We start from the raw sequence: 13641 nt of genomic DNA, 5'->3' as shown, positions 1-13641 counted from the left end.
TTTAAAATGTCAACATTTAAAAAATCTTTTAAAAATAACTTTAAATGTGAAAATTTTTATAAGCTAAAAATTGCTAATTATATGTAATAAAAATAATATATAAATCTTTATAATTTTGAAATAAACCCACACTTGGGAAAAACATTTTCTTGATCAAATTTATGTTTTCAGTGCGTGCGTGGTACATCGATTCAGTTGAATACAGTTTAGTTTGGGCACTTACGCAATCTTTCTGCAGAAAAACGAGTAGGATACAATCTCTGTCCTAATAACGGGGCTGAGCACAGATCTGTGAGGATGAGAGGCCGAGAAACAATGAAAGCATTTATTTACCACCCGTGTGCTTGCTGTTCAGGGTGCGAGCCCGAGCACAGAGCCGGCCCGGACGGCTGCCCGAGGAGAAGAGCTGACCTGACCGGCCGGGTCGGGGTCGGGTCGGGTCCGGAAGCGGCTCTCACCCGGCTGGCCGGGAGGAGGAAGCCGGGCCGCCGAGGAGGGAGAGCGTGCATGGCCGGCGGCGCGTCTGCAGGGAAAGGGCCGGTGCCGGGTCGGAACCACACCTCGCTGGACAGAGGGCAGGCGGCCTGCTCGGCCTCGGTGAGGAGAGCGGGGGAGGACGGGCTCCTGGAGGGTGCGGGGGAGTCGGTGAGGGGCCTGCCGGGGACCAGCACGAGGGCTGGGCTGGTGAGCAGAGGGCGGACACAGGCCGTCCCGGACGGGTCCTCGTCTCCAGTCGAGCCCACGGTTGGAGTCAGGCTCTAGAGCCACGTGTCCGCAGAGCCGGCTGGAAGCCCGCTGCTGTGGGTGCAGAGGATCCCGGGACAGGGTACAGAGCAGCTTCGGGCGAAGACGTGCTCCGTGGAGGTGGGGCGTGGCCTCGGCACGGGGGAGGGTCACTGAGTCCAGTGAGATGGTGCCGGAGGGACAGACGGAGCCCTGGCACAGCCGGGCCGCGGCCCCTCGGAGCTCTCCGGCTTCACGGGGCCCTCCGTCCAGCCGGGCGGCAGCAGCGCACATGCCCCTGGCGTCCCCCTCGTAGCTGCTCCGTGTCCCCCTACAGGGGGCGGGGGCACAGCGCGGTGGGCCTCAGAGCCTGTTGGCGTGAGTGGGGGCGGCGCACGTGTGACCCCAGCAGGAAGGGGCGGCGCCCGAGGTCTGCCCGCCCCCGCGCTGGGCCCTGCCTTGCGTGCCAGTGCGGACCGGTCTCTCGTTACTCGCAGAACTCCTCGTCCGTCTACTTCCGGCAGCCCTTCAGCAGGGGGTCCCCCTCGGGAGGGGGCCGGTCGTGGTCGAGGTCGGAGGGCCAAAGCCACAGCAGGATCATCCCCAGAGCGGCCCTCGGCTCCGGGCCCCCGCTGGCCCTGCGGCCGGCCGGCAGCGCGCGCAGAGAGCACGGCGGACCGGGCACCTGCCTGCGCCGCCCTCTCGGCCTCCCCGAGAGCCGTGCGTGCTGTGGGCGCCTGGGCACGCTCCCCCGGCCCCGCACGGTGTGCAGACCTTGGCGTTCCTGGGTCGCGTCGCTTTTGCCAGCTCCTCAGAGGCACCCCCCCGAGGTTACAATCTGCCCTAAGCCCCGAGGGGCCTCTGCCTGAGGCCGCGGCAGCCGTCAGGAGGGGAAGCGGGGCTCGGTGACCTTCACCAAGGCCGCCCGCAGCTTGGCCACCCTTTGGAGGACAGCGTGTCTCGGGCATGGGGTACCCGGCCCTCCCACGTCTGGCTCTTCGAGCTTGGGCAAGGTGCTTACCTCTGTCAGCGTCCATTTCCTCATCTCAAGAAAATGGCTAAAAATGGGGTTCTCCCGGCGTTTGCCTGGCAGGACGGCTGCGAGGAATGAAGGAGTGAGCAGTGCCTGGCAGCAGCATATTCCGTAGACGGACCGTTAGAAAAGCCTGCGGGCATCTGTTGCAGAGGCTGCTTTACGTTCATCCCTGCGAGCCTTTGGGACACGGTGCATTGTAGCCGAGGGGCCCCAGAGTGAGCCTCAGGACTGCGGGAGGGGAGGCCCAGCCCCACAGGCCCGAGGGCGTCAGGATGGCCGTGTAGGAGCTTCCGCGGGAAGCGGTGCCAAGGGTGTCCTGCTGGAGATGGCAGCGATGACAGGGCCTTGGGGTGGCCTCTCAGGTCCTGGGGCGTCAGTGGCTGGCGTCCAGTCAGGAACTGGGCTGGGAGATGACGGGCCCCGTGTGGCAGTGTCCACGGAGGACCCATGGGGGTCTGGGAGAAGGACCCGCACCGGAGCCGGGGTGGGGCGGGGTGGAGAAACAGCTCCTGCTCCTGTTGGCAGATCCTTCATCTCCTCTGTCCCCAGACTCGTGTGACCCAGGAAGATGGGCACTTCTTTCTGTTCTTCTCTTCCAGTGGTAATTAAACCGTTTCTTGACATACGGACTCGCCGTGAAAACATCTGCAAGGTCCTTTAAAATCACGGTCTGCTTCTACAAAGCCGTTTTAAGGCTGTCGTTGCACCTGCAGTGCTGGATTGGGGGTACGGGACACGCACAGGAGTCGCGGCCCACGTGGGACCGCCCGCGTTAAAGAACGGCCTCGCCATCCTTAATTTAGGCACTTTTCTTTCAAGTGAATTATTTAAGGAACAACTTACAGCGAGATGCTTTTGTGGTGGGAGGAAGCACATTACGCTACCTGCCTCTGGTGGAGACTGTCTAGTGCTTGTGTTTAACATGTCACGGCGTGCGCGGAGGTGAGCCAGGGGTGCAGTCACACAGAAGGGTTCCGCCCTGAGAAAGCACACTCACCTGCGGGTAATGTGGGCGGTGAGGCCCCAGCGAGGCCCACCTGCCCAGGTGACAGCAGCGGCGCCTCCACAGGGCCGCTTGGACCACTGCTTTTCTGTCCTCCACCCCGATTTCTTTCACTCCACCAGGACTGCAGCCACCTAACTCCATTTTTCTCCAGGTTAGTTTCCCGGAAGCATCCGCTGGCCTGGGGTTTCTAAGAAAGTGTTCATCAGCACACACGTTCCGAGCACAGGATAAATAAGACTTACACCTTCTGCTTCTCCCTGCCCTATGGGAAGACTCTAAGTACATTTCATACATCTAAAAACCCGAGCTTTGCAAGAAAAAGGGGTAACGTGAACTGAGGACGCATCATTTTTAATAGCACAGCTTGTCACTTTTCTTCCTGTGTGATCCCGTGTTTTTACTTGCTTCCCTTTTTTCCAGGTTGTTACAAGAAGGAACCAAGTATTAAGTTTTGCTTTCAAAGAGGAGGACGTGATGATGGTTGCGACATTGGAGGGGTGTGTCTTGTGGCGCCTGGCAGGCAGTGTAGCGGTTCTCAGTGTGGCCCAGGCCAGCGACGTGCCGGGGCGCCCCGGAGACCCTCTCAGGGTCCACTTTGGTAATGACCCCAAGACACTGCACTGTTCACTCTCCGTGAGTGCCCAGCGGAGTCACGAGGCTGTGGGCGTTGCGATCGCACAGGGATGGAGCCCAGAGCCCGCTGCTCATCTCTGACTTGTTTGTTTTAGAAAATATTATTTTCATTAAATGTATTAGTAAACACTTTTTTAAGCCTTGGTTTAAATTCTTTTTTTAAAAAAAATCCTTAAGCCAACTATTTTTTAAAATTATTAAGCTATTTTTGGCTGCGTTGGGTCTTCGTTGCTGCGCACGGGCTTTCTCTAGTTGCGGCGAGCGGGGGCTACTCTTCGTTGCGCACGGTGCGCGGGCTTCTCACTGCAGTGGCTTCTCTTGTAGCAGAGCACGGGCTCTAGGCTCGCGGGCTTCAGTAGTTGTGGCTCATGGGCTCTAGAGCACAGGCTCAGTAGTTGTGGCTCGTGGGCTCAGTAGTTGTGGCTCGTGGGCTCTAGAGCACAGGCTCAGTAGTTGTAGCACACGGGCTTAGTTGCTCCGCGGCATGCGGGATCTTCCCAGACCAGGGCTCGAACCCGTGTCCCCTTCATTGGAAGGCGGATTCTCAACCACTGCGCCACCAGGGAAGCCCCTCGGTTTAAATTCTTAACAAGGTTAACATCAGTAGATAGAGGCCACAGAACGGAAGCTCTTTGGGTCCTGAGAGTGTAAAGGGGTCTTGAGACCCACTGGCGCTGAGTGGTGAGCGTGCTTTGGGCTCTCGCTCCCTGGACGGGTATCGCCCCCGCCATGCTGTGGCGCTACTTGGGTAAACCTTGGTTTCTTCATCTGTAAAATACAGGTGTTACTGGTTCTTCTCCCATAAGACTCTCAAGAGGTTTCATGCAGTAATCTAGATAAAGCGGATTATTATCTTAATGATGGGAAAAAGGAAAGACTAAAGCAAATAATATCTGAACGATTTCCTAAATGTTTTCCACTCGCGAAGGCTTTCACAGTAACAGACCAGCGTCACAAGGAGAAATGGAGGTGTTTTCCAGTTATTGGCCAAATTCTCTATGTCTCAGTAATAAAATAGGATTTTTAAAACTAGAATGAGCTTTCCATGTTTTAAAATTCAGATTTAGTTTTAGTTCTCGATGTTGGATCTAGAACATTTACTTCTCGCTCTATTAAGTAAAATGCTTTGAATCAAAATATAGAAATGGGAAGAGGGTGTAACTGGAAAAATAAGATTGATTTTCCTTTTTGAAATTTTTCTGAACAGTGAAGTATATGCCTTAGTAGAACCAAGAACCTAAAAAGTTAATGAGGAAAATGAAACATTTCTTGAAATAATGGCTAATTTCCTGGTATTATGGTGCGATCACTGGCTGTAATTTAATCAACTGGTAATTCCGTGGTGGTGACCAGTTGATCACATCATGTCTGTGTGGTAAAGAGCACACGTCCATTGTGGATGTGTCTGTGGGGTCCAGGTGTGAAGCGGGAGCGTGTCTACAGCCCTTCTTTGCAGAGCGGGTCATCATACCGCAGCCTCCGTAATTTTCAGTTCAGTTTCAAACCTGTGGACCAGTAACCCTCTATAATTTTCCTCGCGCCTGGATATACTCTTCTTGGTATTTTATTTTAATGACTGAAATATTTTCTGCATTTATTTTACTCATCCTGGAAATACTTTAAAGGGTTGTTACAGTGAAAAGTCTTTGTCCATACACTGACTCTGCTACAATAGTAGGAGAAAAAATTATCATTAATTTCCAAACAGTGGAAAAGTATTGTCATTGTTTATTTGAAAATAGAATAAACATAATTTGAAAATTAAATATCATAAGTAAAAAATGTGGACAGTTCAAATACATATATTTGATTTTTTTCCTTTCAAGTTAACCAGCTTATTTGAAATAATGAATTTCATATCCTCGGGGTGAAATGTAATCATCGTGTATTTTGGAGATCAGTTCTTGTGCTCTGGTGATGCCAGAGACATGTCTGCGAAACTGACAGGCTTATTACAGTGTATTCTAGTGCTGCGTTTTACTATTTAATATATAAACAGTTTATCGCCCATGTTGTGTTCTGGGCTTCTTATGCAAAATCCCATGTAAATGACGAATTAAACTGGACTATATTTCTTGACTAATCCCTTTTCCATCTGAACGTAAGTTTGGCTTTCTTCTCCTGGGGTGACTTGCCTTGCTGGTAACTGTCACCGGCTAGCAACTCAACCAAACAGAACGTGTAAACAGATCCTGTAACAGCCAGCTGCCCACGACAGCGCCGAGACCCCGGACTCGTGCTGTCTTCCCGGGCTCCCTCCCAGGCCCGTGCTGGGGTTTCTAGTCTCTAATTTTCGAGGGGCTGGAGGTTTCAGGTAGAAGGGGTCGCTGGCAGGGACCAGTAATGCTGTCATTCGGGTGCTTCAGCAGAGTCTGCGGGCCTGAGTCCCTTCAGAAATGCTAACTCCCCGGTGGCTCCTGGGACAGCAGACCACCCGCCACGAGGCACGGGAACGCCTCTTCCCCCACGGGTGGGGGGGCTGTGGGGCCTTCAGCGGGGAGGGGGCCGAGGAGCGCCCTTCCGACGTGGGCGGGTGATGGGGGGCAGGCACTGGGCAGTCTCTCTCCTGCCTCGGGTCTGGCAGGTGGTAGCCTCCCACGTCCCCAAGCTTCTGGGCTGGGACAAGACATGGGGGCACTGGGAGATCCTGGCGGCCAGTCTGGGCGACGTGCTGGGCAAACTGAGGACTCTCGGGGGGAAAGTGCTCAGTCTCTGCTGGTGCGGGTGGTGGAGGCTACTTACCCCCGTCGCCCCTGCCCAGAGACTGTCCTTGTCTTCGTTAGTGTGGTGGCTCAGCCGCGGCTCTGGAGCCCCATTGCTGGGGCTGAGGCGCATCTCCATGCCGTTGGAGCCGTGTGTCGCTGGGAGGTGTTTCCGCACCCAAGCCCCCATTCTCTAGTAGGCTGCAGACAGTCAGAGGGGTCAGGAGGGCGCCTGCCTCGCCGTAGCACGTCAGTCACGTCCCTTAGCTGTTGTAATGACGAGATGCCAACCCGTGCTCACCTCCGACCCTCACCCTTCGACTGTCATTACTTCTGAAGCAGCCTAAGAATTAGGAAAGCGGAAGGAGAGCACCCCAGTCGCCGATACAGTCGCAGCTTTTGAACTCCTGGGGTCCCTACTCAAACCGCTGGGCGTCCGGCTGCCGCTGGGCTGTGCCCGCAGAAGTGGTACCGTAGCCCCTCCTCGTCCTCCTGCCTCCAGCCCCCCCATCGTCACTGGCCTCGCCTCATCTCCCGCCCCCCACGCTCCGGGCGGGAGTGCCCACCTGCTGCCACGGCCAACATACCTAGTCCACCCCCACCCAGAAATACCTGCAATAAAACGCATATGTGACTTCGGGACCTACGACACAGATATCGTATGACCTAAGCGGTCTCAAACGTGTTCACCCAGGGCTGTGGGAGGAGACAGGTTGCCCTGAGGCCCTGGTGGGGAAGGGGAGAAGGTCCGTGAGAGGAAGGACAGCGGGAGCCACGTCTGGAAGCTGCGTTTGCATATTTTATGGAGAAGAGGTAGACGGGTGGGGTGGGGGGCAGTTTTGAGGGTGCTGGTGGAGGTGATGGGGCCTAACCCTACCCCCGTCCCCAGCCGTCATGAGAAATGTTTCTGGTCACCTGTCAAGTTTCCTTCTTGCTGTGCCTGACCCAGTGGGGACACGTGAGAGCAGGCAGGGGAGAAAGGGACCGGTGCCCTCGTGGCCACCGACGGCAGGGAGGTGGCGGTGCCACAACAGGAGCGTTCGGAGGGCTGGGCGGGGCCGCTGGGGCCGTTGGTCACATACGAGTTTACCCACTTACCCACGTCTGAATGCTCTTAGCTAAGCTGGGGCCATACCCCCCACAACCTACTTAGACGTTCCTGGGTTAGCCCAGAAGAGCATATGCTATGGAAAATGGTTTTTTGCAGATCTAAACAACCGACAGTTCTCCATAAGTAACGCAGGGACTGCTTGTATGAAACTTTGACTTTATGACGTATGGCTCGGTAATGATTCACTGAATTATTCACGTATTCAACAAACGTTTGAATGTCGTAGGAGTGTTTTCCCGTCTCTACCACTGGAATCTAAGTTGACAGTGAAGCTGTCTCATTCATTCTGAACCACTGTTGCAGCAATAAATACTCTCCTTTGCTCACAGGAATCACTCCTGAAAAGAACTTAATATCTGGTATTTCCTATATCACGATTTAACTGAAACTGGCCTATTTTGCCTATTCAAGGAAAACTAGGATTTTAATTTTAAAGTGACTGTCTTTCAGCGGTGGCATCAACATTATATAAAAACAAAAGCAGGAAGATTCCCTGAAATGTCTTTTCCCCACCCCTGAGCTCCAGCCAGCTTTCTCCTCCGACTCCGACACCGACACCGGACTGCGAGGCCGGCCCGGCCAGAGGTACCACCCGCCGCCGCCGCCTTGCCCACCATCTTAAAGACACCGAGAGGCTGCTCAGGATTTTCTCTCCAACGTGCAAGGACTCCGCCTAGGGCTCAGGACACGCCCGGTTCTCCCCGCCTCTGGTGGATTAAAACTAGCCCCTGGCGGTGGAAGGCCAGCTGGGGAGCCCGGCCCGGCCCAGTCGCTCGTGACACCAGCGGGCGCAGCGGCTCCTCCTCCCGCCGGCGCGCCTGGCTCGGCGTGGCCCGGGCGGCCGGTGCTGTGCCCGCCGTGCCCGGCGAGGAGCCCCGAGTCGGGGCAGAGCCCCCGGCCCCGGAAGGGACGGGGGAAGGAAGGAGGGAGGGGCTGCCTTGGCGTGACGCCCTGGGTGTGGACGCCGGGACGTGAGGAAGCCGGGGATGCTGCGGCCGGACCGAGGTGGGTGCGGAGCGAGGACGAGGGCCCGACCCCGGCCACCCACGGGGAGGGCGCCGGGCCCCCCGCGCACCGAGCCTAAAGCCGCCCCTCTCCTTCCAGGGCGCTGACGACCCTCCGGCCTGGCAGCACCATGCCCTTCCCGCCCCTGCCGCCGCCGCCGCCCGCCGCCGCCCCGGGGGTCCCCGCCGCGCGCCCGCCGCCCCGGAAGCCGGGCGCCCCCCGCAAGGCGGCCGTGCCCGCCTGCGCCCCGCCGGGGCCCCTGCCGCCCGCCGCGGCCGCGGAGAAGAAGGGGCGGCCCCCCGAGCGACCCCCGATGCTGCTGTCCGGCTCCTGGCCCTCCGCCACCCTGAAGCGGCCGCCGGCCCGCCGCGCCCCCGGCCCGGCCTCCCCGCGCGCCCCGGCCCCGCCCGCGCCCGGCCGCCCGCGCGCCCCGGCCCCGTGCGCGCCCCGGCCGGCCGCCTCCGGCCATGGCCCCGCGGGGGCCGCCGCCTCCGGGCCCGGGCCCGACGCCGCCCTGCGCTTCTCCCTGAGCCTCACGCCCGAGGCCGTGCTGGTCATCCAGCGGCGCCACCTGGAGAAGCAGCTGCAGGCGCGGCCCCGGCGGGCGGCGCCCGCGCCCTCGGCCGACGCCGGGCGCCCGCTCGGCCCCTGCCCCCGGGCCCGGGCCGCAGGCCTCGGCCGCCGCCCGCCGCTGCCCGGCGCCCCGCTGGGCCCCGACCCCGGGCCGCTGCTCAGGGTGTCGCTGCTCAACGAGCGGCACAAGTACGACGACGTGGAGTACGAGGAGGAGGCGACGGCCGCCGACGAGGGCCTGGTGCGCAGGTGCACCGAGTGGCTGCGCGGCGTGGAGTCGGCGGCCGCCGCGCGCGACCGGGCGGGGCCCCTGGACGCGCTGCCGCACCTGAGCTCGCTGTGACCGCGACCCCGGGCAGCCTCGGCCTCGCTGACGCCCCCGCGCCCCTCCCGGGAGCCGACCTCTCCCTGCCGCACGCCGGGGCCTGCGGGTCTGCCTTCCGCACCCGCGGGCCGCTTCCACGTCCACAGGTGTCCTCGGGGCTCGTGGGGGGGGCGATGAGCCGGGGTGAAGGTGCCTCTCAGCTCCCACTCCTAAGGTTCGCGTAAGTGCCGGAGACCCTCGGCGGGCGCGGGCCCCTGTCTGTGGGTGTCGCTCTGCGGGTGTGCGACGCCACGTGCCCTGGCCCGAGCAGTGGGTGACAGCCACGTGTGGGTGCGGGGCGAACGAGGAGGGAGGCCGTCTGGTGCAGCGCTGGACACGTGCTGCGCTTAGGATTTTGTTTCTCCTGAGTGGAGACATGTCCCGGGGACTGGAAGGTCTGGGGGCCCAAGGGAACCGAACTTCCCAGCGGGAAGGGGGAGGGTGGTGACCACCAGGTCCGCCTGGAGAGCGGGCGCTGTGACGGGCCCAGTGCCCCGTGGTCACGACACCGACTCGTGGGGGCCTTCGAGCCCACGCACACACGCTTGCCCTCACACGCGTGCTCAGCGCTCACCCTCGCACACTCGCGCTCTCAGGCACACGTGTACACCTGACGCGCGTGCTCCTACATATGCACACGCGCGCACACATCCTCACACTACCCTGGTTCACGCATCTGCCCTTTGCCCACATGCTCTCTCCACTCACAAACCTCACACGCGCGCGCACACACTAGACTCTCTGAAGCACAGCTGCGGGAATTGTTTTCAGCGTCTGGGGTAAGGTGTGAGCTGGAGCGAGGCTCAGCTTCTGCAGAATGCATCCTCTGTACTTGAAGTGCTGCTCACAAATGTCTTTTGTGCTACAGAAAGGAAGGGTAGCCAGAGGGAGGGGGCAAAGTGCAGAGAGCTGGACCCAGACGCAGGACAAGATGTGCCGGGCCAGAGAGCCACTTGTTTAGGGGGAAAAGTGGGGAGTGCAGAGCAGAAGTGTGTTTTCAGTATTTTTAATCGCTGTGTGAAAATCAGTGCCATGGTGGCTTTGTACAGTTGTGTATAGTGATTTGGGAAAAGGAAATGTCTATTATTTGAACAAAGGGTAGGACTCCTCTGCCTTTCAGGAGTCATACTCTTCTGCACTAACTCCAGGATGATTTCTAGATTTTTTTTTTTCCCATGCATCTATTTCACTCGAAGGTTGAGAAGGGGGGGAAATGTTATAATCAGATAAAGCTGGTTATAGAAGAGTGTAATGTATTACCTCAATTTTGGACTTATTTTGTAAAAGTTAATAACTAGTTTAATGTTTATCTCATTAGACTTTAATGTGTCAAGTCTTGATTATATTTACATTGAAGCTTTACATTTTTAAAAACCAGTTTGTATTTTTCTTGTGGAGATCTTTGCTCTAATCTCGCTCTCTTGGGCCAGGCGCAAATCTAGGTAGACACGGAGCGTCTAATTTGGTGGGAGCTAGATCAGCCGCCAGATGAGATGCAAAACCAAATACCCCGCCCACTGAATAGCTTGCCTCCCGTTTGAATGCACAGAGCTAGACTGTCTTTTATTTTAAATGAGCGTATTACTACCAGAGAGGCAAAGTCAGCAAGCGTTCGGAGGTGAAGTTAAGACACGTGTCTCGTGGGGTCTGCAGAGCTGGGTCCTGGGGGAGAAACGAAAGCTCGTTCTGGACGTCAACCAGCAGGTTGCGAGTGAGCTGTGAGTTCACGGTGGGCACAGAGTCGTAATTTGGTCTCATTTGCACTTAGTGCAAATACCGGTGATTAAGAGGCCCAGGGTCCTGCCCATCGTGACAATAACAACATTTTAAAGACTTTCCCAAAGGAATCGATGTCTGCAGAGCGTCTCTCTGCGTCTGCCCGTGTGTGTCTGGGTCCTGCTGCTGGCCATGCGTGGTCTCTGTGCCCCTGTGTTATCCTTTGTCTGTTTCCCTCTCCTCCCCCTCCCCCATCTCTGGGCTCCTAGCCCCGTCTCGCTGTTAACTGGCCGCAGGAAGACACCACTCACATTTTTCTCCCTTGTGACGTCGGGTGGAGTTGTGTGCCTTGTTCTTCACTGTAAAAGCAGATGTGTGGAACATTTATATTACGCTGGTTGACGACCCTCAGTAAAAAGCAAGAAAGGTTCTACACGCGACACGTGATGTCTGTTCATGTTGTTACTGATGTTTTGAGGATGTTTTCTAAGTCACTGCGCTGCAGCTTCTTAATGCCTAAATAAAAGAGAAATTTGATGACTGTATTTCTTTTTAGGAGGATATTAAACACGGGTCAGGAAGAGATCACCGAGGTATTTAGAGATCTTCTAAGGGAGTTCCCTGGCGGTCCAGTGGTTAGGACTCGGCGCTTTCACTGCCGAGGGCAAAGGTTCGATCCCTGGTCAGGGAACTAAGATCCCACAAGCTGCGCAGCGAGGCCACATACATACATATAAATAAATAAATAAATAAATTAATTAATTTCATCTGAGATGGTCGTGGTGCTGCCCCGCCTGGGGCTCTGGAATTTCCAGGGGTTGGCAAAGGGTCACTGGCCTTAATTACTGCCAGCAGTGAGTGACCAGGATTTTAATAATTCTAATGCTAGTCAAAGTATTGTAATAAGGTTGGCAACAGTACTTAACCTCCTGTCGTGTCACAGACCCCCCCCCCCATGAAAGCTATATTCAAATATATTCCTAAGAATATGTTGCAGAGCGTCTTGCTGGAAAGCAGATGCGTCTTTTCCGGAAATAGCAGGTGCCAGAAATCAGAAACTTCAGTTTTGTGGTTTCACGAGAAATGATACAGTTCTGTGGAAGGTGGTGATGTGTGGGGTCTGGTTATATTAAACTGACTCTGAAATTGTAATTTTGTACCTTTGATGTTAGCATGGAAATTTCTGCCAACTGTGAGATGAGCAGTAAAAACACTTGCGTGTTACGGACCTGCACACAAACGCCTGGTCACCAGGGAGGTGCCCAGAGTGGCCTGGTTCACACCAGCATTGCCTTTGTCCAGATGCTGACCGGTGAAGAGGGCTGCTGTCCCCGAGGCCTGGCACGGTGGCCCTGTGCTCAGCTTAGAGCCTGAGCACCTCCCCAGTGTGCCCCCCGAGAATGGTCATTTGGAGGTGAAAGGTGGCCTTTGGAGCCTTCCAGCCTGCTGTTCTTTGTCAGCCATCTCTCATTAAATTTCTGCGTGTCCATCTCTTAAGTGTTATGGGGATAAGAGGACACGGTGGATCCTGGTAAGGATTATGCTGAGGTGTGTGTGAAGCATTTGGGACCACACGGTACGTCCCCAGCTCAAGGTCAGCTGTAGTTACTACTTCAAAGAATCTTTACTCTCCAAAAACATGATTCTCTGGCACTTATGTGTGCAAAATCAAAACTCTCCCTGGCTACAGTATTCTGAGATTTTCCCCTCTAAGCATTTAATGCACATGTGTGGTGAGCGCTAAAGATTTATTTCCCTGAGGAGTTTAAAATAAAAACCTGTCTTGTGGTTCACCTCCTTATTTCAGACTTACTTCAAGCTGAACACAAAATTTAGCTCTGAGCTTCCTAGTAGCAAAGGCAAAATTTAAGGTAGTGAGCTGATAATTTCCTTATCTAATAACAAGACACACTAACACATTACAAGAGACAAACCTTTTCTTAGAGAGAACTATTTCTGTGTTATGTATGTATTTCTATTACATACACTATGGTAGACCGAATCCTTAAATGCAGTTTCCAGAAGATGCATAAATGTTCTTCATATTACTCTTAGTTCTTTTTTTTTTTTGCGGCACACGGGCCTCTCACTGTCGTGGTCTCTCCCGTTGCGGAGCACAGGCTCTGGACGCGCAGGCTCAGCGGCCACGGCTCGTGGCACGTGGGATCTTCCCGGACCGGGGCACGAACCCGCGTCCCCTGCATCGGCAGGCGGACTCTCCACCACTGCGCCACCAGGGAAGCCCATACTCTTAGTTCTTAATGAAAGCCAATGGGATAATTCAGTTGCATCCTCTTTCATGTTGGGCCATCCCACCTGATGGAGGTGGATTATGTGGAAACCTGTGAAAAAAATAATAGAGAGTCTTTAGGAAGTAGTTTTAGATCTGCTTAACTATTTAGCAACAACTAGGCTAAAACACCAGAAAATTGTCTGCGAATCAGTTCCCAAGGTTTTTGGTCTCAAGACCAAAACTTTTAAACATATTATGCTTAAAAGTTACTGAAGGAGGCCAAAGAGCTTAAATCTATGTAGATTATATTTCTGTCAATACTTCTCGTATTAGAAATACAAGCCAAGACCCTAGAAAAATCCGGGGACCCTCAGAAGCCCCTGGAGCCCGCTTTGAGAACCACTCGTTTCCACCATGCGTATCATCAGCGCCTGCTGCCTCTGCCATCTCTGCGGGGGGTGGGGACCTACGTCTGAGATCCTGGGGAAGCGTTTGAAGACGCGGACCATCCGGACCCCATCAGACGTCCTAATTCAGCA

The 13641-nt window shown here is 55.6% G+C and overlaps 1 protein-coding gene across 1 annotated transcript; it reads left to right on the top strand.

The window, feature by feature from the left end:
- The first annotated feature begins 7760 nt into the window (after positions 1-7760).
- Positions 7761-12021, top strand: PRR18 (proline rich 18). Its single transcript, XM_059083279.2, has 2 exons — positions 7761-8216; positions 8316-12021. Exon 2 carries the CDS (start codon positions 8347-8349, stop codon positions 9130-9132), a length of 786 nt encoding a protein of 261 aa, XP_058939262.1. The 5' UTR covers positions 7761-8216; positions 8316-8346; the 3' UTR covers positions 9133-12021.
- The last annotated feature ends 1620 nt before the right edge of the window (positions 12022-13641 follow it).

This window comes from Kogia breviceps, chromosome 13 (assembly GCF_026419965.1).
Source record: "Kogia breviceps isolate mKogBre1 chromosome 13, mKogBre1 haplotype 1, whole genome shotgun sequence".
In the NCBI taxonomy this organism is placed as follows: Eukaryota; Metazoa; Chordata; class Mammalia; order Artiodactyla; family Physeteridae; genus Kogia; species Kogia breviceps.
The sequence above is the reverse complement of the archived record's forward strand: the minus strand, read 5'-3'. Positions and strand labels throughout refer to the sequence as shown.

Excerpts from the sequence above, each read along its gene's own strand:
- PRR18 (XM_059083279.2), top strand. The coding sequence starts at position 8,347 with ATGCCCTTCCCGCCCCTGCCGCCGCCGCCGCCCGCCGCCGCCCCGGGG.